This window comes from Engraulis encrasicolus, chromosome 8 (assembly GCF_034702125.1).
Source record: "Engraulis encrasicolus isolate BLACKSEA-1 chromosome 8, IST_EnEncr_1.0, whole genome shotgun sequence".
In the NCBI taxonomy this organism is placed as follows: Eukaryota; Metazoa; Chordata; class Actinopteri; order Clupeiformes; family Engraulidae; genus Engraulis; species Engraulis encrasicolus.
Genome location: NC_085864.1, coordinates 49165998 through 49189068, shown reverse-complemented (window position 1 = coordinate 49189068; position 23071 = coordinate 49165998). Strand labels below are relative to the sequence as shown.

General features: G+C 44.0%; 1 protein-coding gene and 2 long non-coding RNA genes across 3 annotated transcripts; 1 reads left to right on the top strand and 2 right to left on the bottom strand.

Moving 5' to 3' along the window:
• The first annotated feature begins 9 nt into the window (after nt 1-9).
• LOC134453756 (uncharacterized) lies at nt 10-3425 on the top strand. Its single transcript, XR_010035728.1, has 3 exons — nt 10-279; nt 2407-2507; nt 2904-3425. It is a non-coding gene; the product is annotated as an uncharacterized LOC134453756 (long non-coding RNA).
• Nucleotides 3426-5206: 1781 nt separating this feature from the next.
• LOC134453945 (uncharacterized) lies at nt 5207-11303 on the bottom strand. The gene is made up of 4 exons (XM_063204692.1): nt 10437-11303; nt 7723-8693; nt 6801-7064; nt 5207-5214 (listed from the first exon to the last, which is right to left on the bottom strand). Exons 1-4 carry the CDS (start codon nt 10520-10522, stop codon nt 5207-5209), a joined length of 1329 nt encoding a protein of 442 aa, XP_063060762.1. The 5' UTR covers nt 10523-11303.
• Nucleotides 11304-14505: 3202 nt separating this feature from the next.
• On the bottom strand, nt 14506-21976 carry LOC134453755 (uncharacterized). The gene is made up of 3 exons (XR_010035727.1): nt 21871-21976; nt 15235-15393; nt 14506-14658 (listed from the first exon to the last, which is right to left on the bottom strand). It is a non-coding gene; the product is annotated as an uncharacterized LOC134453755 (long non-coding RNA).
• Nucleotides 21977-23071: the final 1095 nt, after the last annotated feature.

Here is a 23071-nt window from a genome sequence, read left to right as displayed (position 1 = left end):
AGTTCAACATTAAAACTCCCTTGTCTGAGGGGCATGCTAGCTACAACCACAATCCAAGTTTCAGCGACCAGTTCCACTGCCTGGTGACAGTGATTGATGCAAACAAAATATCCGCATTGGAGAATTCATCTGCGTGCACGGGTCCGTCCACATTGGATAATTCATCTGCATGCACGGGTCCGTCCACATCGGATAATTCTAAGTGCAAGCCTGCGTGTACTGGCTGCCACAACTGTTTCATTCATAAGAAGATGAAGGAGGTTAGAAGCGCTATAGGAGGTGAGATCGAAGATAATGTAAACATACCACCTAGTGTATGTTTAGAATACACAGCATGTATGTTGTGCAACATATTCCTTCAGAATCAAAAAATACACAAGAAAGGTTTTTGTACATTAAAAAAATGCAGTCCAAAATGTACATTTTTAGAAGAATACCTCAAACGGTTTCACAATGTGTTCTTTAACATTTGACAGTGATATAGAAATACCCAAAAAGATATTTTTTTCCACTTCATATGGTTTGACTTTTTCCAAATGAATCCAAAATCTTAAGTTACACATTCTGCTAATACTGTGTAAACTGTGAAACTGTATGTGTTCATGGGGCACTGGTGACAGCATTCAAGGGAGAACCATCACAGGCATACTGTACTGTACAGTATTTCAGTATTTTAAAGTTTGTCCATTAAAGTTACCGTGTGCATGGTTATTGTTAAAGGATTCCTATTCTCAGAAGGGAGTACCTGTCATAATCAGGCCATTTCATTGGCCGTTGTCCAAGGACACAAAGGCAAATAACAGGTCTTTAACATAAGGGCTAAGAGGGTGATGCGTTTATTGGTAAACTACATAGCAGGATCACCGATGTACACTATGACAAGAGGGTTTGCTGTGTCCCCCAGGACAGCCTCCAGAGTATGGAGGAAATAACAGGAGACATGCCAATACACTATAGGGGACGTGGAGGAGGCCAAATTACAGCTTGCAACCCAGCTGTGGGAACACTATCTCCTTCTTTGAGCCAGATGACATAGGAAGAGTATTGCCAGAACCCTGCAAAATGAGCTTGGCAACACTTTCTATTAAGCCCATATTTATAGCGCATTATGAGTGCATTTAGGCCTTTAACAAATTATAATGAGACCTCAAATGGTGTTACAATGTTTTAACATTTGACAGTGATATACAAATACCCTAAAGATACATTTTTCCCACTTGAAATGGTTTGACTTTTGCCATAACCAGGCCATTTCACTGGCCGTTGTCCAAGGACACAAAGGCAAGTAACATGTCTTTAACATAAGGGCTAAGAGGGTGATGCGTTTATTGGTAAATTACATAGCAGGATCACCGATGTAAACTCAGGGCCGGCACTAGGCATAGGCAGACTAGGCGGTCGCCTAGGGCGCCAAATGTCTTGGGGGGCACCACAGTCCCCCATAGAATTACAATATTAAAGGGACACTGTGTGAGATTTTTAGTTGTTTATTTCCAGAATTCATGCTGCCCATTCACTAATGTTGCCTTTTCCATGAATACTTACTACCACCATCAAATAAGTATTCATTATGACTGGAAAAATTGCACTTTCATACATGAAAAGGGGGATCTTCTCTTTGGTCCGCCATTTTGAATTTTCAAAAATAGCCATTTTTAGCTGCAAAAACAACTCTACTTGGACCATACTAGAAACTTAGAAAACTTTCATGTAAAGATCCAATTTGGCAATTGGCAGCCCAGTTTCAATGAACAGCGTAGTTGCAGTACCCTTTTTGACCATTTCCTGCACAGTGTCCCTTTAAGCGAAATTAAGCATGAACTGATGTACACTCAGGGCCGGCGCTAGGCATAGGCAGACTAGGCGGTCGCCTAGGGCACCAGATGTCTTGGGGGGCACCACAGTCCCCCATAGAATTACAATATTAAGCGAAATTAAGCATGAACCTTTACATTGAGAAGGACTTTTAATGGGCACTCAGTACAGGTACATGGTACTAGATCAGCTGTGCTCGATCTCAGATGTATAACACTATATGTTTACAGATGCCAATGTACAATTCCATAAAAAGGAAATATCTGTGCTCGCCTAGGGCAGTGTTTCCCAACCAGGAGTACGTGTACCACGAGGGATATGCGAGCACACTGCAGGGGGTACTTGGAAAATGTTAATTTCAACAAATATATGGAGCTTAGTTACATTGGGATGGAGAAAGCGATATAGAACTTCACTTAGGGGGTACTCATGGCACAATGAAAAGGCTTGGGGGTACACAAGACAAAAAAGGTTGGGAAGCATTGGCCTAGGGCACCAAATTGACTATAACCCGCCCTGTGTACACTATGGCAAGAGGGTTTGCCTGTCCTGCCAGACATCTCTGGTTATCACCTATTCTTTTCCCCACAGATATCCCCCAGGTAGTGCTCATGACACATGTGGATGAATGTTGCCCTTTGGTTAAGGCTGATCTGAAGCATATCTACTCAAGCAAGACGATTAAGCAGACAGTAAGTGGCTTCATTTGTAAAATATTATTGAAAATGGGTGGAATTCCATGCCAAAACATTATTTCTCATGTCATTGCTTCCATCTTGAACATCGACCATCTTGAATGTGTTAACCCTCATCGCTTCCTGTTCTTTGTACGTATAGAGTAATAGCACAAAAGATTCACAATCTTATTCAAAGGTTATCATACACTTAACTAAGAAAACATTCTAGTACTTCTTTTAACATAATATCAGTTCCAGATTTACACTAACAATTTTCACCTGACTGACGGTAATCAGACAAGAAGATGCTCTCTCTCTCTCTCTCTCTCTCTCTCTCTCTCTCTCTCTCTCTCTCTCTCTCTCTCTCTCTCTCTCTCTCTCTCTCTCTCTCTCTCTCTCTCTCTCTCTTAGATGCAGCGGTGCAGTAATGCACTTGGAGTCCCCATGACATGCATCTTCCCAGTGAAGAACTATCACGAGGAAACTGCTGTGGACAGCAAGACTGACTGTTTGATCCTGGATGCCCTGGAGAAGATTGTTCACTTTGCCAATGACTATGTGCAGGGGAAATCAAACTTAAATGATAACAATGAATAAAAGTGGGATGTGCAAGGAATGTGTCAAAATCACATTTTGACAATCAATTCATCTCCTAATACAAGCAAGCCGAATTATTCAATGTGTTGTTGTACAGTTGTATGGTTGCATAGAGACCTATACTGACAAAATCTAATACAGTTTGTCCCCTCAAGCATTTTAGAATGCACGCTGTACCTCCTGTGGCACGCTGTAAGACATTGAAAGTTAACTACTATAGTAGTACACTACTACGACAGTGCACGGGGCCTTTACTAATACATTATGACTTGGTCATTGCCATTCTGGTAACAGCTCATTTATAATGCTGTGTCTTAAGGGGTTAAACCCAGGTTAAGAACCATTGGTCTAGCAGTGCTAACACAAGATTTTTTAAAACCGTAGATGCATCTATAAAGTATCACACCACTGAAAAGCCTTATTCACTTTGTTTCCCTTTACATTAATTACTTTTTACAATTTTGTTGTGTTTTACTTTGATTGCATACTTTTATTTTTAATCAAAGGGATGATGCTTGTCAATAAACAAAGGATGACGATGACAATGACTTTTTCAGAGTTAACTGAAACAAACAGTTAAAAAGTAGTTACAGTAACAGTTATTTGAAGACCACCTAATATATGACAACAACAAACAATAATAAGTTAAGCCATTGAGAATCAATGCCCCGGTGTTATCTTTTCATCTCTGCCTTCTACCAATACATGGGTTCACCAAAAACAGTGCTGTGAGGAGGGGCAAAGACACTGGCAGCCAATCAGGATAGGTAATTTATTGACCAACAGCGGTTTCCAGCAATCAGAGGTTGTGTGCCGCTAGAGTCGCGCCGCCAGGAGACAACAAAAATGTAGAACCCATGTATATTAATCAAACTTGCAGATGTGAAAAGCAGTTCAGGACATTGACCAGCAGGTGGCAATAGAGTACAGGTGGGGAGGCAGCAGAGGGCATCCGTGGAGTAGCAACAATGTGGGGAACCCTCGCCACACCTGAAGCAGTGCAGGGAATAATAATGATAATAGTTATAATGATTATTATTATAATAAGCATAATAATAATAATAATAATTGAGTATGCTAGTATATCAACCTTTCTCCTTCACAGAAGCAGCTGATCTGCTAAATCCCATCCCCCATCATCTGCGTCTGTTATCTGACTTGCCTATCCCTGCTGATCAAACACCCCCCTCCCCCATTATTGCACTGAGAGACTATAAATAGATGCATTTGTATGTGTGTATGCTACTAGACACCTGAATTTACATAACACATCTACTCTCTACATGCAAGAATTATGTTGCATCACTGGATCTAGGATTAGAAGTGAATGCTAGCACATATCTGGTGCAAACACTGAATCATTGTAAGTGTTTATCACAATCCATGTAATTGTATATGTGTTATAGAATAAAGACACATTTATGGTGATACATCTTCTATTTCCAAACTCATGTCAAAGGTGTAGGCCTTCGGTAAGGCCTGCATACATTTATGAATAACACACCAATTCAATTATCTTATACAATTATTACAAACAAGTACAGTATGCATTTTGGTGATTGTAACAGGGGAAACCAAAGGCTCATGTTTCATATAGAATCATTTTATTGGTGTGACTGCAAGTGATGCCACTTCTAATGTATATGCGAGATTTTAAAAAACAAACAAACAAACAAAAAAAACAGTGTGCATCCCTATGACAACATGCTTTTAAAGAAGCTGGCTGCGCTTTCAGACATGCTGATGTAAACATTGTAAATGACATATTTTGGACATTATCAGCCGTCTTTGTCTAAAGTATTGACAATTCAAAACCTCATTGTTTGCCAAAAGTGGGTAACTAGGCTCTTGTCACCGTGGATAATAATCTATTGTCACCCAGTGCCATCGCTCAGTCGTATTGATGCGTCAGGGTCAAAGATTTATTCTCTGTCCTTGTTGATGAAGTTAATATTTTCCTGGTTCCTTTAACAGTAAAATTAATGCTTTGCTCAGGTTTCTTCTCCCTCTTCAAGTTTAAGTACTGTTGATTAAGGTCATTTTAACATGGCAGACACTCAAATAAACAGTACGCCATTCCTCACAGCACTGCTCAGCTATATACAGTACAAAAACATTCATTTCCCTGGGATTTCACAAGCGGATTAAATTAAGAGTACTTGAGATATTGGACAGTATATTGCAAAGGCAATATATTACATGTTCAGATAATCTGATATAACCAATAATAATACAAAAAGAATTTGAAAGAATATTAAAACACAAGTTAAGATTGTATTAAAAATGTAAATCTCAGACAACGCAAGTACTTGTGAAGTATATACATATTTGGCATACAAATACAACTTTTAAAAAATATTAATAGTATATATTGAATATATTAAAAGTATATAAAGTATTTCAAGTTCCAAGAATCAACAGTATCATAATTTATTTGCAATGTATTCTCCACAGTACAAACTGTATACAGTATGCTTGTTTGAGAGTGGAGAACGACTGGACCTCTTGGTCGAAAAAATATTTAAAATCCAAGGAAGGTCAGTCTCAATATTCCAAGAAAGATTCCCAAGCTATAAACATACAGTACAAAGATATGTGTACTCCCACACACTCACACACCCTAGACTAGCACCAGGCTAGTCTGTTTAGGTCTTTGTCCCTCAGTATGCTTGCTGTAGGACAGTAGTTCCCAACCTATGGGTCGAGACCCACCTTATGGGTTGCCAAAGATCCACAAGGGGTCGCAGAGCCCTCTTGATTCTTAAGGGGTTTCATTTTAAACATATATAGCCCATGTTGAATAAAAGACAAAGCATTTAACTAATAAATGCATAGAAGCAACAAATTGTAAGTGCTACATTAAACATTTATTCTATGTTTGACCAAAGACGAATTGAGGAATAAAATAACTAAAATGAGTTTTCGCAGGAAACAGAGGGCATCTTGTGACACGCATCTCGCGTGGTTGGGTCACCAAAGATTACAATAGTAAAAACATGGGTCCCTTAAGAAAAAGGTTGGGAACCACTGCTGTAGGATACGTGTGCGCATATTTTATCAATTTTATGCACGTTAGATACTGCAACCAAACGCGTGCGTTAAGTGCTATATTTTTAAACTCGCTGGGGGCGAGCGTAAGAGAGACTGCAGTTCCATGTGAGTGCTTCTGGAGAAAATGATGATGGCAGCAACTTTTCAAGAGCTCTCGAGCTCGTCCGAAATTAAAAACATTCGATTTGCGATCATACTTCCCCGATGCACTTTGTCAAAGGATCGTGCAAATGTAGAAGTAGTAGCAGTATGTCTCCTTGCCTGTGGAGTCCTTATTTTTATTTAGTTTACAGTCTGAGTTCCCAATTTCCAGATCGCAATGCTGTTCTCTCTGCCCCCTGGATGACACCACCAGTATCTTGCGTGTTGGTCTACTGCTTTTAAAGCAAGCATGTGCAGTCGGTTGCTTGCGGTGACGCGCGTAATTTGTGACTCGCAGCAAGCGATTCGCTGTTTGATCCATTGTTCCCAGGAAGTTGATCACTTTCTTCCAACAAACCTGTACACTCATTGGCTGCCGGTGCCCTTCGCCATATCTGAATAGTAAAGAAAAAGACATTTGTGTGTGTGTTTACTCAAACAATTTTATAAAAAATATCAGTGTTTTCATACATAGTCGCAGACAGAGAAAGACAGACACACATCCACCCACGGCCTTACCTTCCAGGCATTCTCTAACGTCATTGGGTACGTCATCTTTATTCAGACAGTGGTGTAACTCTGTAGGCCCCGCTGTACCCTTGTGCTGCCTCCTCCAATGGTCCAGCATAAGGAAGCGCTGCAAGGTGACGTCTTGCTCCGCCTCCTGGATCTTGTGCAGCTCCTGCATGGACAGTCCCAGGTAGCCGATGCCCACCTGCTTCCACTCTTTGCCCATGAGCTTGGCCACAATCAACAGCTGCTGGTCCGTCAGATCTGCTGTTACTGTCATAATATGACATTACATTACATTACAGACATTACATTACATTACAATTACATTACACACTTTTGTCCAAAGTGAATTACAGATCTTTATGTACAGTGCATTAGTTAGTCATTTCAATAAGGGTATTGCCCATCCATCAGCCTACTCTTACAGGAGTCCATTAAAATCTGCAACTTTCTGGGTACATGATTACTAAGCATTAGTACTAACAGTCATCTGCACAGACTTTGTACCATCTGTTGCCACATGTAGACATCCATTCAAGAAGCAATAATTGTGATTCCTCTTTTAACATCTGTTAATAATATTTAATTTGACTGTGAAGGAATAACATGCAATATGTGTGAGAGACATGGGGTGGGATAAGAAAATTGTCTTGGGCTCACACACACACACACACACACACACACACAAACACACACACACACACACACACACACACACACACACACACACACACACACACACACACACACACACACACACACACACACACACACACACACACACACACACACACACACACACACACACACACACACACACACCTATTTGCTGTCCTGTATTTGACTGATTTGCCTTGAGCCTGCATGGTCTCATGCCACAGACACACGCACACTACCTCTTTCACATACACTGCACCTGTGTATTTACCTGTGCGTGACTCTGGAGTGTGCGTGTCAGCTTGGTCTTTTGTCTTGTTATAGTCGACTCCCTGCCTCAGCTCCACTTCCCAAACAGTATGGTCATCCGCATCCTTGATCTCCAACTTGAACTGCTCCAATGGGTTCCTTACGAACACCTCAAAGAATGTTGGGGGGTTCCTATAGGAAAGCGTCAGCTCTGTGGGTGTGATCACAAGTGAAGGTGGAATGTCTAGAGCTGCTGAGCTGGAAGGTGTGGAGCTGGGAGGTGCAGAGCTGGAAGGTGTGGAGCTGGAAGGTGTGGAGTTGCAAGCTGCGGAGCTGCAGAGCCGGAATTTAGAGGCAACCCTGAGGGAGTGGTCGGGGGATGGCTTGACGATGCCCCCGCCCCCCCACCTGTCCTGTACTGCCTGGCGTGCTGAGGAGGGTGAGGGCAGCAGGAAGGTGTGGAGGACCAGTGGCCGGGGGCAGTGCTCATAGATCAGCACCTCGCAGTGGCTCTTCACCGGGACACCCCAACTAGCCACCAGCTGCCATATGGAGAAGTGCTGTGCCAGGAGCTTTCCATGGAAACGAGTCAGCTCACACGTCTCCAGGGAAACGCCACTGTCGTCGCCATGCAGGGCCCTGACTGCATCTCCCAGCACACCTGGGTCTGAACCACCCAAGCAGAGGGAGTGAGGAAGGTGGACCTCCTCCAGCTCTCCTGACAGAAGCTTGATTTCCAGAGGGGGACCCACGGGTTGGTACTGTAGCATCTGCAACTGGGCCCAGAAAATCTCCTCCTTGCTGATGCGGTACTGCAGGGTGACTGGACCAGGACACGACCAGCGCAGGCCAGATTCTGAGCACTCATAGCTCCCTGCCGGAGAACTCACAGTGTACACACACTCTCCACTCTCCAAGGAGACAGAGGGCTGCAACACACAACAGTTGCCAGCAGGGTCCTGGATATGGGCACAGCTTTGACAGCTCTGACGACTTGCATGCATACGAACACACACACACACACACACATACACACAGTTAATTATGGTTATGAAAAACTGTCATTATGTTTGTGAAAAATGTATAATAAGAGTATGAGATCACTATGTGACATAGAGTCATGAAACAGTATAGGCGAGTACATCTATGCAAAAAAAGGCCCTAACCCCAAAAAATTGATACAAAAGGTTTTTCAACTGATTATGTTACCTCTAAGTGTCCTTAATAACATACTAAAAATCTAGGAAAATCTGACTTCAGGAAAGGTGTCATTTTCAAGATCAAAGTTTTTTTAAAATAAAGGTTACTACATGATAATTACATTGGCATGAACTAACATGTTTTCAGGATCTGTTTGTTTGGAGTGCTGTTTGGGTGGATAAAGACACTACTGCTATGATAATATCCATGTGCTGTTTGTCAGGGCACATCATCAGTGATGAATCATGGTGTCACTAGGTATTTTGGGTCTTTCAGCAGCTGAACTGAATAGACAGGAGCCACTACATGTGTAAGTAGAGGGCAAGGTGAAACGGTTGGTACTGGAGACAGACAATATCCTGAAAGGACATAGGGGTTTAGCATAACTTTCGGGTGAGCCAGAGTAGGGCCTGTTGTAGCTTCATAGGCAAGGGTCAGGGCCTTGTATTCAATTAGGGCAGAGGACATGACTGGGAAACTGAGGCTATGTGGTCAGAGAATGATAGATGGTCATCAACAATGACACCTAGATTTCTTGTGGCCTTATTTGAGGCAACAGTAGCAGAATCCATATTGAGCTCGATATCATGGCAACCTAAATCTTTGGCTGGGATCACCAGCAGTGCATTTGGGCAAGGCTCAACTGAAGATTGCATTCCTTCATACTTGTGGATAGTTCAGAGAGGCAAGCGGAAATGTGTGTGACCGTGGAGTCATCTGGCACAAAGTAACTGTGCTTCATCGGTGTAACAGTAGTATGAGAAGCTGTGAGAAGCTGTGAGAACAGATAACATGGCCCAGTGATGTGGTGTACATGGCAAATAGGAGTCCCAGCACCAGCCCTTAGGACACCTCTGTGGAGAGGCTATGATTTCAGGACAGCTGACCTTGCCCTTGATACATGCTAAGAATGATACCACCAGACTCAAAGAATGTCTGGAAGAACTTGAGACACATAAAACTCAATTATTTATCTAAGAGAGATGTTAAATAATCATCTTTTGAAAAAAAAATGCTAGCTGGTGTGTCTGCACAAAGATTTTTAGATTTACTACAAAACAAAAAGAGATGTCCATAATCTCTTCTGAAGATATCTTCTGGCTTACTAGAAACAAAGTAAAAGAGTAATTTTGAGCTTGGCTTTTTCAGATTTTGAGGTTTTGCATTTTGAAATGTAATGCATATTTAATTAGATATAGTCCAATTACCATATTAAAACATAACATTTCAGAAAACTTGCAATACATTTTTTTTCTCACAAATATGTGAGTAATCACCGGATTAAGTTTCATGGTGATATCGGCAAGCTAATTTTTTTGGCCTATTCACCTGGAGTGTCTCTTGACCCTTATAATAAGCCTATGGCAGCCATGTTGAAAAAACTCATTTCCCAAAGTCAGATTTTACTAGATTTTTAGTATGTCATTTAGCAGGTCCAATAGTAATAGAATCCATAAAAAAACCTTTTGTATCAATTTTTTTGGGGTTAAACCCTAAATGTACTCGCCTAGTATGTTATTATCTACGTAGACTCACCTGTGGCTGCCCAAAGAGAGCAGCTGTGTTCCTGTATGCTGTATGGTACTATGTGTGTGGAGCAGCTCTGCAGCTAGGGTGGCCATCGGTCCGTTTTTACGACCTGTTCACGACGTCTGTGTGTCCCTCTCTTTGTCTTTCCTTTCCTCCTAGCCTTTTGCGTATGGCCTCGAGATGCGAGGCAACGTCATTGACGCAAACTAGACCTTCACAGTCGGTCGCGTTTCCGATATCTGCGGCCGCCATGTTACTCCAGATTTAACCCCAGACTTCGCACAGCGAATTAACTGTGTATTGCTGTCGCCTTATGTCGGGGAAATCTCTGTGCTATTAGTGTTATTGCGGTCCATAGCCCTGTATGAAGTGCATTAACTGACTGTATGAAAGTTAAATAAGGTAACTATAATATTGTCTACTGTCTGTTTCCTATTTTTTCCTGCACTGGTGGCAACGCATAGTGCAACTAAGTTTGTTCGCTAAATGCCTTTACAACGAGGGCTCTCACAACTTTACAAACAGGGCAAAGAAACGTCTTTCTGCACGGGCGCTCTGTCTGTATTTTGAGCTTGTGTTGTTGTTATGGTTATCCAGCGTCTGCATGAAAAAAAAGGTTGACAGAAGCGGTTTGCCTCCCTTAAAACGCCGCTGATAAACACACTCCTGACCAACTTTGAGTAAAGTAAATCAAATGAATTGTTGTCTATTATAGGCCTATGCATGACTACCCAAAATATGCCTACATGAAAAAAATATTTATGAAATAATACAGAAAACAACGGAAGGATTTGTCTATCGTAACCTGCCGTCTCTGATACAACATTAAGTTAGTAGCCTACTGATGACTCCTTTATCGGAGTGAGGTAATGAAATGCGAAAATCGTATAAAAAAAAACCTTGTTTTACAAGTAAAACTGTTGTTGGCAGCTGAGTTAGTCTGAGGTAAGATGGCAGCGCTGTTCCCTGATTTCTGCCTACAGTTTAGCATGCCGACTTCACTGTTTTATCCACGGAGGCGGGGAGTCGGCAAGTCGAAGCAATGGGTACTGCGCGAGGACGCTAGGTTAGAAAGTTAAGGGGCGGGGTTGTCCGGCCGAAGTCCGGACAGCTGGTCACCCTATCTGCAGCATCTAAAGAATGGGAGCTGCTAGCTAATGTATCCTCTGTATGTAAGTGGGAGACGCTAATAGAGGCTAATGTATCTGCTGTATGTGTGAGTAGGAGCTGCTAGCAGAGGCTAATGTATCTGCTGTACAGGTATTTGAGTGGGAGCTGCTAGCGGAGGCTAATGTATCTGCTGTATGTGAGTGGGAGCTGCTAGCGGAGGCTAATGTATCTGCTGTACAGGTATTTGAGTGGAAGCTGCTAGTAGAGGTTGATGTATCCTCTGTTATGTGTGAATGGAAGCTGCTAGCGGATGCTGATATGTCTGCTGTGTGTGTAGGTGAGCTGCTAGTGGAGGCTAATGTATCTGCACATTTTGTAAATGTGGAGACGTGTTTTAACTCAAATCTTTTGAGGAAAGAGATTAAGTGGCTTAAATCATTCTAGGTAATTAATTTACTCTTATTTTCTGTTCTGTCCATAACCCCCCTGCAACCCCCTGTGAACCACCTAAGGGTCCCGGCCCCCAGTTTGGGAAACAATGAGCTACAGGATGCTGGAATAGCTACTCACTTGTGAAGTTGCTGTTGGCAGTTAGCAGACGGTGTGGTCACTTCAGAGTCCTCCAGAGCTGTCCAGCTCAGTTTCAGTCGCCTGTTAGATCCATCATCGCTGATATTCACTCTGTAAAGCAGCATCATTACAGTGACAATTTGAGACATGAGAGTTACACCATGTTAAAGCTCTCTCAAATTTAGCATTATATCACAATATCCACAGTGGCGTTTTTTGTGTGCCATTCTGCTTGGTAGAAATTGCTGTGAGCGTGTGTGTGGAGTGGGTGTTATACAGTATGAACACTGTAATGACAATGTAATATTACAATGTAGCCCTTTTGAGTGAAAAAAAAACACATTTTTACTTAATGTATTTATAAAATTCTGTAGTAGCTCTGCAGTTGGGCAGATGTTCAAAACATTGTATTACTGCCATCTATAGGATGCAATGAGATATTGCGATACACAGTATAGCACAAAATACGGCATACGGTATCATATCATACAAGCTGGCAAATAAATATTGAAATAGCCTACTTTTTTCCATATGAGGATTTTCCTCCTCTAATTCCGGGATCAGCAAATGTAGCAAACATTTGTGGGGACCACTTGTTTAAAACTTATCAACATGAAATATCTTCCATGAGCACAGCATTTCAGTACACTTAAATCGTACAACACATTTGGGCAAGGAGAGTCCACCCTGAAGCCAAAATACGAGGAGAAATGTTTATGCGGTACAATGCAATGAAGAATTCACTGATCAATATAATAGGAGATAAATCAACTACTTTGCAAATGCATGGCCCGGCACAGGTAGGCAGCCATGTGTATTTAAAATATTAAATAATTAGAATAAAATAATAAAAGCCAGGGTGGATCCATGTTTTCATGTTGTTGACGCCAAAGTCTGACCATTCCACTAGAGTATTGCAGCAGAAATCAAGACTCATCAGATCAGGCAACATTTTTCAGATCTTCTAGCTTTGTTTATGGTGAGTCTGTGCAAATCCTTGACTCATTTCCCTGTTAGCTGACAGGAGTGGCACCTGTGGTCTTCTGCTGCTGTAGCCCATCTGATTGATGTGCTGTGTGTGTTCAGTGATTCTCTTCTGCATGCCTCGGTTGTAATGAGTGGTTATTAGACTTAATGTTGCCTTTCGATCAGTTCAAATCAGACTGGCCATTTTCCTCTGACCTTTTGGCATCAACAAGGCAAAGGCAAGGCAAGACAAAATTGACACTCACTGTATATTTCTTAAAAATCTGCCCTGCAACTTTTGTGTGACTTGGTCTTTTGTGTCCAAGGATCATGTACTTATCGAAAAAAAAATGCTGAGACTTGACGGAGGAGGGAATTCAAAATGGCAGGAAAACTATCCTGCTGAAAAATTATGAAAATCAGACCAATGGTTCCAAAGTTACAAGCAGAGATGTAACTGCAACTTTGACCTGCAGTTGGCACTAGAGCATTGGGGGTGGGGACCTACAGTTTTTTTGTGAGTACTCAGGGGACTGTCTGGAATGTGTGTGCAAAGTTGTTCAACTTTTACGCTTATGGTTCTAGGGTTGCCATAGAAACCCGATATGGAAAGAAAAATAAATATATAAATAATAATAATAATAATAATAATAATAATAATAATAATAATAATAATAAAAAAACATAGAATCACTAAAGGTGCAACTTCGGTGCTTGGCCCCTTGTGATAGTAACAAGAAAACATACAGTAGAATCACTTTTGATTTGTTCGATTGATTGATTTGTGTGTGTGTGTGTGTGTGTGTGTGTGTGTGTGTGTGTGTGTGTGTGTGTGTGTGTGTGTGTGTGTGTGTGTGTGTGTGTGTGTGTGTGTGTGTGTGTGTGTGTGTGTGTGTGTGTGTGTGTGTGTGTGTGTGTGTGTGTGTGTGTGGCTACATACTGTACAAACAGAGGTCTGGAACACTGAATGAATCCTCCGCATCTCAAGCCAGAAAAATAGACGGAGCATTTATTGCTTCAATATCAGTGGCAGCTCGCATTGAGGAGTCACAGGACAGATTATACATTACAGTATATTGACTATTTACAAATTAACAGAATTGTCTTTTTTGAAGGAATTTGTTGGTGGCAAGGACGGGCAGAATGATAGATAAAGCCATGCCTTCTGAAGGCGAAGCCAATGCGTACTCTCCCAGACCAAGTAGTGGAGCACACAAAGCTGTGCAGAACTACAGAGGTTGGGCAAGAGCCAGGCAAAGAATCACTAAAGGTGCCGTAAAATTGAGACATTATTTTTGTTATTCTTTAGAATGCAGACAGGGTGACTGTATGACTATGCACACTCAGCTACACAGCCAGACATAAAAAGGTGACAAAATCCATTCAGGAAGAAAACTAATGACTGCTGTAGTGATTAACTCACTGATAGTGTGGATCATTTTTCAGAGCAATTAGCTTCTCAGCAGCAGAATCCTTGGGAATAAAGACATCCAGATGCAGGTGCTTGAGATGTGATGATTGCGAGGTTAGGGTCGAAGCCAAATAGAAACAGCTCTTCTCAGACAGGTAACAGTCATCCAGCCTGGGAAGGACATCAGATTTAAGTTATGCAACATACATTAATGCACTCCATTGTATTGTACAGTATGTATTAAAAGGTGAGCCCTTTTATTTCAGATGATTTTGTCCTGGTCAAAGCAGCCAGTAGCACGACACACACACACACACACACACACACACACACACACACACACACACACACACACACACACACACACACACACACACACACACACACACACACACACACACACACACACACACACACACACACACACACACACACACACACACACACAGGGTGTGATTTGTTGAAGAACCAGAAGGGGGCATACGTTTCAGATTTTAAGCATTATCAATGGAGTTACATACCGCAAATATTCAAATCCTGTAGGAAAAGTGGAGGTATCAAAACCAGAAGGGGGGACAATCCCCCCCATCCCCCCCCTACAAATCGCACCCTGCACACACACACACACACACACACACACACACACACACACACACACACACACACACACACACACACACACACACACACACACACACACACACACACACACACACACACACACACACACAATCAAGTGGTGCTTACTGTACTTTCTCCAGTCTGCAGTCCTCCTGATGACAAAAAGTAGAACATAAACATTCCACCTCCTCTTCACTCAAGCGTTCCCCAGAGAGTGTGGATTTGTGTGAGATCAGAACAGAGACCAGACCGCAGACATTGTTTGTCAGATCACATCTTTTCAGGCTAGAAGGGCAGACACATACATTAAGCATCATTATACCTTACATGCATAACACATTCATAGGACAGACACGCACACGCACACACCAGAAGCAATTTGTCAAAGACAGAAGGGGAAGCCAAACTGCCTCTGAAATTCTCTGACGAAATTGCTACATCTTCAATGTTAAATTGAGGAGCAGTCGCCCTTCCAAGGGATTCTATGAACTGGCAGCCCAGCTACTACTGTCAAAGGCAGATTTGAGTGTCAAGCTTTTTCTAAAATTCAGGGTGATCATTGGCTAAATTGACAAACGCTCCTCACTTCTGAGGCTGGGGAAAATTAAAGGTTTCCTGATGATTGGAGGTAGTATTTATTGTTTGATGGACACTGTTTGATGGACACGAGGGACGTTGTGGCAGCTGTGCTTTTATGCAGGGAGTAGCACGCTGGTGTCACAGCCACACCAGGCTCTCCACCAATCACGCCCACTCTCCAATCACCTGAAATCCCAGCTTCACGCTCACTCTCCCCTGATTACTAATTGGCCACCTGTTACCCTCGTTACCCCATTACCAAACCTCTCACCTGCCCTTTGTTTTCTTAATTGCCAGCCCTATGTAAACCCCAGTCTTTGTTCATTCTTTGTCTGGCTTCGTCTTGAGATACATGGACTCCAAGCGCCTTGCTGTTTGAATCTCCCCAAAGAAGAATCCTTGAAGTTAAGTTTGAATTTGGACTTTTGATCTTGTTGAATTGTTGGACTCTGCTTTGTTTTCCTTTGGACCGAATCCGTTACTCCTACGTTAAACTCCATTTTCACAAGTGTATCTTCTGAGCGTTGATGAGTCCAGTTTTCTGTTTCAATGTTTGAATTCCTGCAAACCATCAAGTAAAATCTGAAAACTGACTTCCTGTGCCTTGAGTCTGTGTTTCGTGACAGAAAGCCAGACCAGGCAATGGATCAGCCTACAATCAATCCAACCCAAGACCACTTCCAAGACCTGATGGACGAGTTCGGCCAACCACTCACAGCAGCTGCAGCTGCTACTCCGCCGCTGCCACAGCAAATCCTCCAACCTCAGCCGATCCAGCAAGCCCCACAGCCACCGCAGGTCCAGCAGATGCCACAGGCCCAACGGGTCCAGCAGGTGACTCCATCAGCTCTGGTGATTGCCCACTCGCATGTGGTGAACCCTACACCCTATTCTGGGGACCCTGAAGGCTGCAAAGGGTTTTTGCTACAGTGCTCCTTGGCAATCGAGATGCACCCTCATCGTTTCCCAAATGACCGTGCACGCATCGCCTACATCATCTCAATGCTGACTGGCCGTGCTCTCCAGTGGGCAGAAAGCGTGTGGAACAACCCTGGAAATGCCACTACATCTCTTGAAAACTTTGTCGCTCACTTCAAGGAGGTGTTCGGGATTCCAGAGAGAGATTCTACCATCCAGACCAAACTCTACAACCTGAAACAAGGTAGAAGCGCTATCACACAGTATGCCCTGCGTTTCCGAATACTAGCTGCATCTAGTGGCTGGAACGAAGCAGCCTTGATCACCACCTTCCGCCAAGGGCTCGAACCTTCTCTCCGCCTGCACCTGTCTTCCTATGATGACTCCATTGGATTAGAACGATTCATCCAGCTTGCTATCAGAGTCGCCCATCGCCGTGAGGCTTGCATGCAAGATGCCAATGTGCTAGTACCAACCTCCAACCGCACGCCGAAGAGTGATCCTGAACCCATGCAGTTGGACACCACAAAGCTCAGTCCCACAGAGCGCAGCCGTCGGATTACACAAGGTCTCTGTCTGTACTGTGGGTCAGATGCACACCTCATCACCAAATGTCCAGTTCGTCCACCACGTCCAACGGTGAGTTCAGTCTATGCTCCTGAAGTGCATCTTAAGCCTCTCCTTATCCCTGTTTTCCTCACTGTTGCCTCTTCCAAACAATTGGTTTCTGCACTCCTTGACTCAGGCTCCGCTGGGAACTTCATATCTGGATCCCTTTGCCATCAACTCCAACTCCCGAAGACTCGCTGCTCCACAACCTTCACCGTCCACTCAATAGTGGGGAAGCCTCTCTCCCGCAAACAGGTACAATTCCAAACTAATGTGCTAGAGCTAAGTGTAGGAAGCCTTCACGTAGAGCCCATTAGTTTCCTAGTGTTAGACAATGCCACAGTTGACATAATACTAGGCCTTCCCTGGCTAAAGAAGCACTCACCTGCCATCTCCTGGACCACGGGTGAAATCCTCCGTTGGGGTGAATCCTGCCATGGGTCATGTTTTCCCCAACTCCCAATCCAACGGACCCTCACTGCTCCCCTGTCAGTCCAAGCCACAACCCTTGAGAGTCCTAACCAGAACCAGCCTATTCACATTCCTCCAGAGTACTCCTCTTTCGCAGATGTCTTTTGTCCCCAACGTGCAACCAGTCTACCTCCACATCGACCATGGGACTGTGCCATTGATCTTCTGCCAGGACATCCAATACCACATGGAAAGATCTACCCGTTGTCCATCCCCGAACAACATGCCATGGAGGAATATGTGGCCCAGGCCTTGGAACAGGGCTACATTCGACCCTCAACATCCCCAGCCGCCTCTCCATTCTTCTTTGTGTCTAAGAAAGATGGCGGCCTGAGGCCCTGCATCGACTACAGGGCAATGAACAAAATCACCACCAAGTTTCGCTACCCCCTGCCGCTTGTTCCAGCTGCTCTTGAACAGCTACGAGGAGCAACTGTCTACTCCAAGCTGGATCTCCGTAGCGCTTACAACTTGGTGCGAATTCGCAAGGGAGACGAATGGAAGACCGCATTCATCACACCCACAGGCCACTACGAATATCTGGTGATGCCCTACGGTCTTTCCAATGCCCCATCCGTCTTCCAAGGCTTCATGAACGAGATATTTCGTGAGTACCTCAACAAATTTGTCATCATTTACATCGATGATATTTTAATATACTCGTGTGACTACCAGACTCATGTGCAGCATGTTACCCAGGTTATGTCTAAGTTGAGGCAGTACAGCTTTTACCTCAAAGCGGAGAAGTGTGCATTCCACCAGACCACAGTCCAGTTCCTGGGATATGATGCCAGCCCACAAGGAGTGAGTATGGATGATGGAAAGGTGGAAACAGTGCAGTCCTGGCCTCGTCCACAGACCATCAAAAAACTCCAGCGTTTCCTGGGCTTTGCAAACTTCTATCGACGCTTTATCCACAACTACAATATGCTAACTTCCCCATTGACCTCCCTCCTCCGTAACAAACCCAAATCCCTAGCCTGGAACTCAGAAGCCACACTGGCATTCGACCAGCTCAAGAGAGCATTCACCACAGCACCCATCCTCTGCCATCCGGACCCTGAAAGAGCATTTGTGGTGGAAGTTGACGCATCTACATCTGGAGTTGGAGCCATTCTGTCTCAGGTCCAAAAAGAATCTCATCGCCTCCACCCTTGTGCCTACTTCTCCAAGAAGCTCACGGCTGCAGAGCGCAACTATGACGTCAGTGACAGAGAACTGCTCGCCATTAAGCTTGCCTTGGAGGAGTGGCGTCACTGGCTGGAGGGGGCCAAGCACCCATTCACTGTCCTCACTGACCACAAAAACCTGGAATACCTCCGTCAGGCCAAAAGATTGAATCCCTGACAAGCAAGGTGGGCCCTGTCTTTCACACGCTTCCAATTCACAATTACCTATCGTGCTGGTTCCAAAAATGTGCGAGCAGATGCCCTCTCCCGTCTCCACAACTCTGAAGAAGACACTGACCCCCCTGAGCCAATACTGCCCCCAGAGATCATTGTGAGCCCCATACTGTGGGCAATTGATGCCCAGATTCGAGCTGCCACCCAGACTGAGCCTGCTCCGTCTAATGCTCCAGCTTCCCATGTCTATGTTCCCAAAAGTCTACGCAGTCCACTCCTCACTGCTGCCCACTCATCTCTTGGGACCGGACACCCTGGTGCCAATGCCACCCTCACCGTTCTCCAGAACCGCTATTGGTGGCCTGGAATGGCAAAGGATGTCCGTCAATTCGTCACCCCCTGTTCAGCATGTGCAATGTCCAAGTCTCCACGCCACTTGCCGGCAGGCAAACTCGTCCCATTACCCATTCCACAAAGGCCCTGGTCACACCTAGGTGTAGATTTCATCACGGATCTCCCTCCTTCCGATGGCAGCACCTGTGTTCTTGTCATCATAGACCGGTTCTCAAAGGCCTGCAAATTGATTCCAATGAAGAGCCTCCCAACAGCAGCAGACACAGCTGACGCACTGTTCACACACGTGTTTCGGAACTTCGGCCTTCCAGAGGACATTGTGTCGGACCGGGGGCCCCAGTTCATCTCTCGATTCTGGCGGGCCTTCCTGCAAAAGTTGGGAGTAACTGTTAGCCTCTCCTCGGGCTATCACCCTCAAACCAACGGCCAAACTGAGCGGAAGATCCAGGAAATCGGACGATTCCTGCGCACATTCTGCCATGACCGCCAAAACAGCTGGGCCCAGTTCCTCCCCTGGGCCGAGTATGCACAAAACTCCCTGCACCAACCCTCCACTGGTCTTACCCCTTTCCAGTGCATTCTCGGTTACCAACCACCTCGCTTCCCTTGGTCTGGAGAATCATCTAACGTCCCAGCAGTTGACGCATGGCAGGGGGAAAGCGAGGTCTGGAACAAGGCTCACCACCACCTGCAGAGGGCAGTGCGCCGTCAGAAGCACCACGCTGACATCCGCAGGTCCACTCCATTCGAGTATACGGTCGGGCAGAAGGTGTGGCTGTCGACCAGAGACATCAGAATGCGTCTCCCCTGTAAAAAGCTAAGTCCCAGATATATTGGCCCCTTCACTATCACACAGAAGATAAATCCAGTCACCTTCAAGTTGCAGTTGCCTCCTAGTTACAAGATTCATCCAGCTTTTCATGTCTCGCTTCTCAAACCCTTTCATTCACCTGTCTCTTCTTCTACAGAGCCTGGTGTGATTGCGGATCCTCCATTGCCACTCCTCCTGGACGAGGGTCCCGTCTATGCAGTCAAGACCATCCTTGACTCTCGGCGCCGCAGAGGTCGTCTGGAGTATTTGGTCGACTGGGAAGGTTATGGCCCTGAAGATCAGTCGTGGGTTCCTCGAGTTGATATCTTGGACCCCACCATGCTCGCCGACTTTCATAGAACCCACCTCAGCCGACCAGCCCCTCGTGGTAGGGGTCGACCGTGGTAGGGGTCGACCTTGGGAGTGCCTCCTGGAGGGCGGGGGGTAATGTCACAGCCACACCAGGCTCTCCACCAATCACGCCCACTCTCCAATCACCTGAAATCCCAGCTTCACGCTCACTCTCCCCTGATTACTAATTGGCCACCTGTTACCCTCGTTACCCCGTTACCTAACCTCTCACCTGCACTTTATTTCCTTAATTGCCAGCCCTATGTAAACCCCTGTCTTTGTTCATTCTTTGTCTGGCTTCGTCTTGAGATACATGGACTCCAAGCTCCTTGCTGTTTGAATCTCCCCAAAGAAGAATCCCTGAAGTTAAGTTTGAATTTGGACTTTTGATCTTGTTGAATTGTTGGACTCTGCTTTATTTTCCTTTGGACCGAATCCTTTACTCCTACGTTAAACTCCATTTTGACAAGTGTATCTTCTGAGCGTTGATGAGTCCAGTTTTCTGTTTCAATGTTTGAATTCCTGCAAACCATCAAGTAAAATCTGAAAACTGACTTCCTGTGCCTTGAGTCTGTGTTTCGTGACAGCTGGGCTGTCGGAGTTCCATTCAACTTCCTTTCATTCAATCTTCACACCCTTCTCTAAATGATGGTTTTTAAACAGATACACATAGATGACTAAAATGAGTTAATATGAGTGAATTACAACTACTGCATATTTACGAGCAAAGTACCCAGACATACCCAGTTCATTCGTATGCGTTCAACACGGGTGGTCTGTTCGCATGGTTGGTGTTAGCACAGGTGTTCTCCATTGGTTTGTTTTATTTCTTGAAAACGAGAGGACATTCTGGGTAAATGGGCAAATCCCCATACTAACTTGCAATTTTCACAACAGAATGTCATTTCTCATTGCGTTCATCAAATAATCTAATTCCAAGAGCTTTGAACATATTTGATGCATCTATGTGCATCTTTGCAAATGGTTACAGATAGTCTACAGTTAACACAAAGAGTTTTTTCACTTTTTGAAGTGAATAGATATTGCTTATCTAAACTGACTAGTCAATTCTCTGTCTAATGCTTGCTCTTCAAAATGTGATTTCAGTGATTTCACTGTTAAAGTCATCATATGCAAAACAGTCTGCTCAATTGTCAAAAATGGTCAACAACATATTTTCCCAATTTCGTTGAACAGTAAATGCATGGTTGATACGCATCCTCCCTTGCCTCTATATTAGGCCAACAGGTTTTTTGGATGAGTATGTGAAATCAGCTTCCTCTGCCACCACTGACACACACGAATGTGAATGTGAATGTTTATTACCTCAACATCCTGGGTTTGCAGTCTGGATGGCAGCCAGCTGACGATGAAACTTCCAGTGATGATGAACCGTCAGTGCCCTCCAGATGCAGCTGTGTGAGATGTGAGGTCAGGGCAAAGGCCAGATAGTCATAGCTCTTCTCTGTCAGGGTGGGAAAGCCCCCCCAGGGATAGTACTTGGATTCATACAGCCTGGAATAGAAATCAGGTTGGAGTTGATCAACCTACAGATCAACATTAATATGTATACTGACAACTATTGGAGCCAATTTTGGTTCCCTAGGGTACATTCTTTCTCTGCTCTTTATCCCATTTGGACTAGTGAATCACATTGAAGTACACACACTAGTCTGTAGCAGTGGGCTGCCTGCTGAGCGGCGCCCGGGGAGCAGTGTGGGGGTTAGGTGCCTTGCTCCCAGGCACTTCAGCCATGGTCTGGTCAGGCATTGAACCGGGAACCCTTGGGTTGCCAACCCAGTGCTCTAACCACTGAGCCAGGCGAGGGGAACACTCGTTTAGCAAGAGGGGGGAAGAAAGAAAAAGGAAGAAAAGAAGGAGGAAAAGAGGGGAAAAGGGGGGGAAGGAAGAGAAAGAGAAAGAAAAGAAGCTGGTACATGTATTTTGGCACATTTACCACTCATAGCATAATGCATTAACTCATTTTCAAACATTTAGTATCAAGTGATATGTAAAGGTGGTTGGGTCGAATCCCATCCAAGAGTGTTATTTACCTACAGACCACTAGGGGTGCAATACTGGGCTTTTTTTTTCTTTTTCTTTTTTTTGCCCTTGTCTGAGTGTGGTTTGAGCAATATTACTGATAACATTTCATAAAGACAAATATTGCATGTAATGTGGCCACTAAAAAGGCTATACAATGGCTTTAAAAAAAATCTCACACATGATAAAGTTCTCCAGAAGTCCTATAGATATTTAAAATGATATGCCATTAATCTATAGATTTATTTATAAGGTATCTTGGTTAATGATTACTCTGCTGAATAAATGAGAGGGGATACCTTCCTGAATAGATGGAGGTTAACTTACATATTTTACACAAATATTTTTTCATAAATGAAAAGACATTTTGAAGAAATATTTTCATTTTATTGCAAGTAACACACCAAACACACAAACTGTTGGCCATGTTCAATGGTTATATGACAACGAAAACAACAATGTTTAACTGTGCCCCGACCAGACC

Excerpts from the sequence above, each read along its gene's own strand:
- LOC134453945 (XM_063204692.1), bottom strand. The coding sequence starts at position 10,522 with ATGGCCACCCTAGCTGCAGAGCTGCTCCACACACATAGTACCATACAG. Across the intron at positions 8,694-10,436 it reads CTCTCTTTGGGCAGCCACAG|TCGTCAGAGCTGTCAAAGCT; the intron begins GTGAGTCTACGT and ends TATGCATGCAAG. Across the intron at positions 7,065-7,722 it reads CACTCCAGAGTCACGCACAG|TAACAGCAGATCTGACGGAC; the intron begins GTAAATACACAG and ends ATATTATGACAG.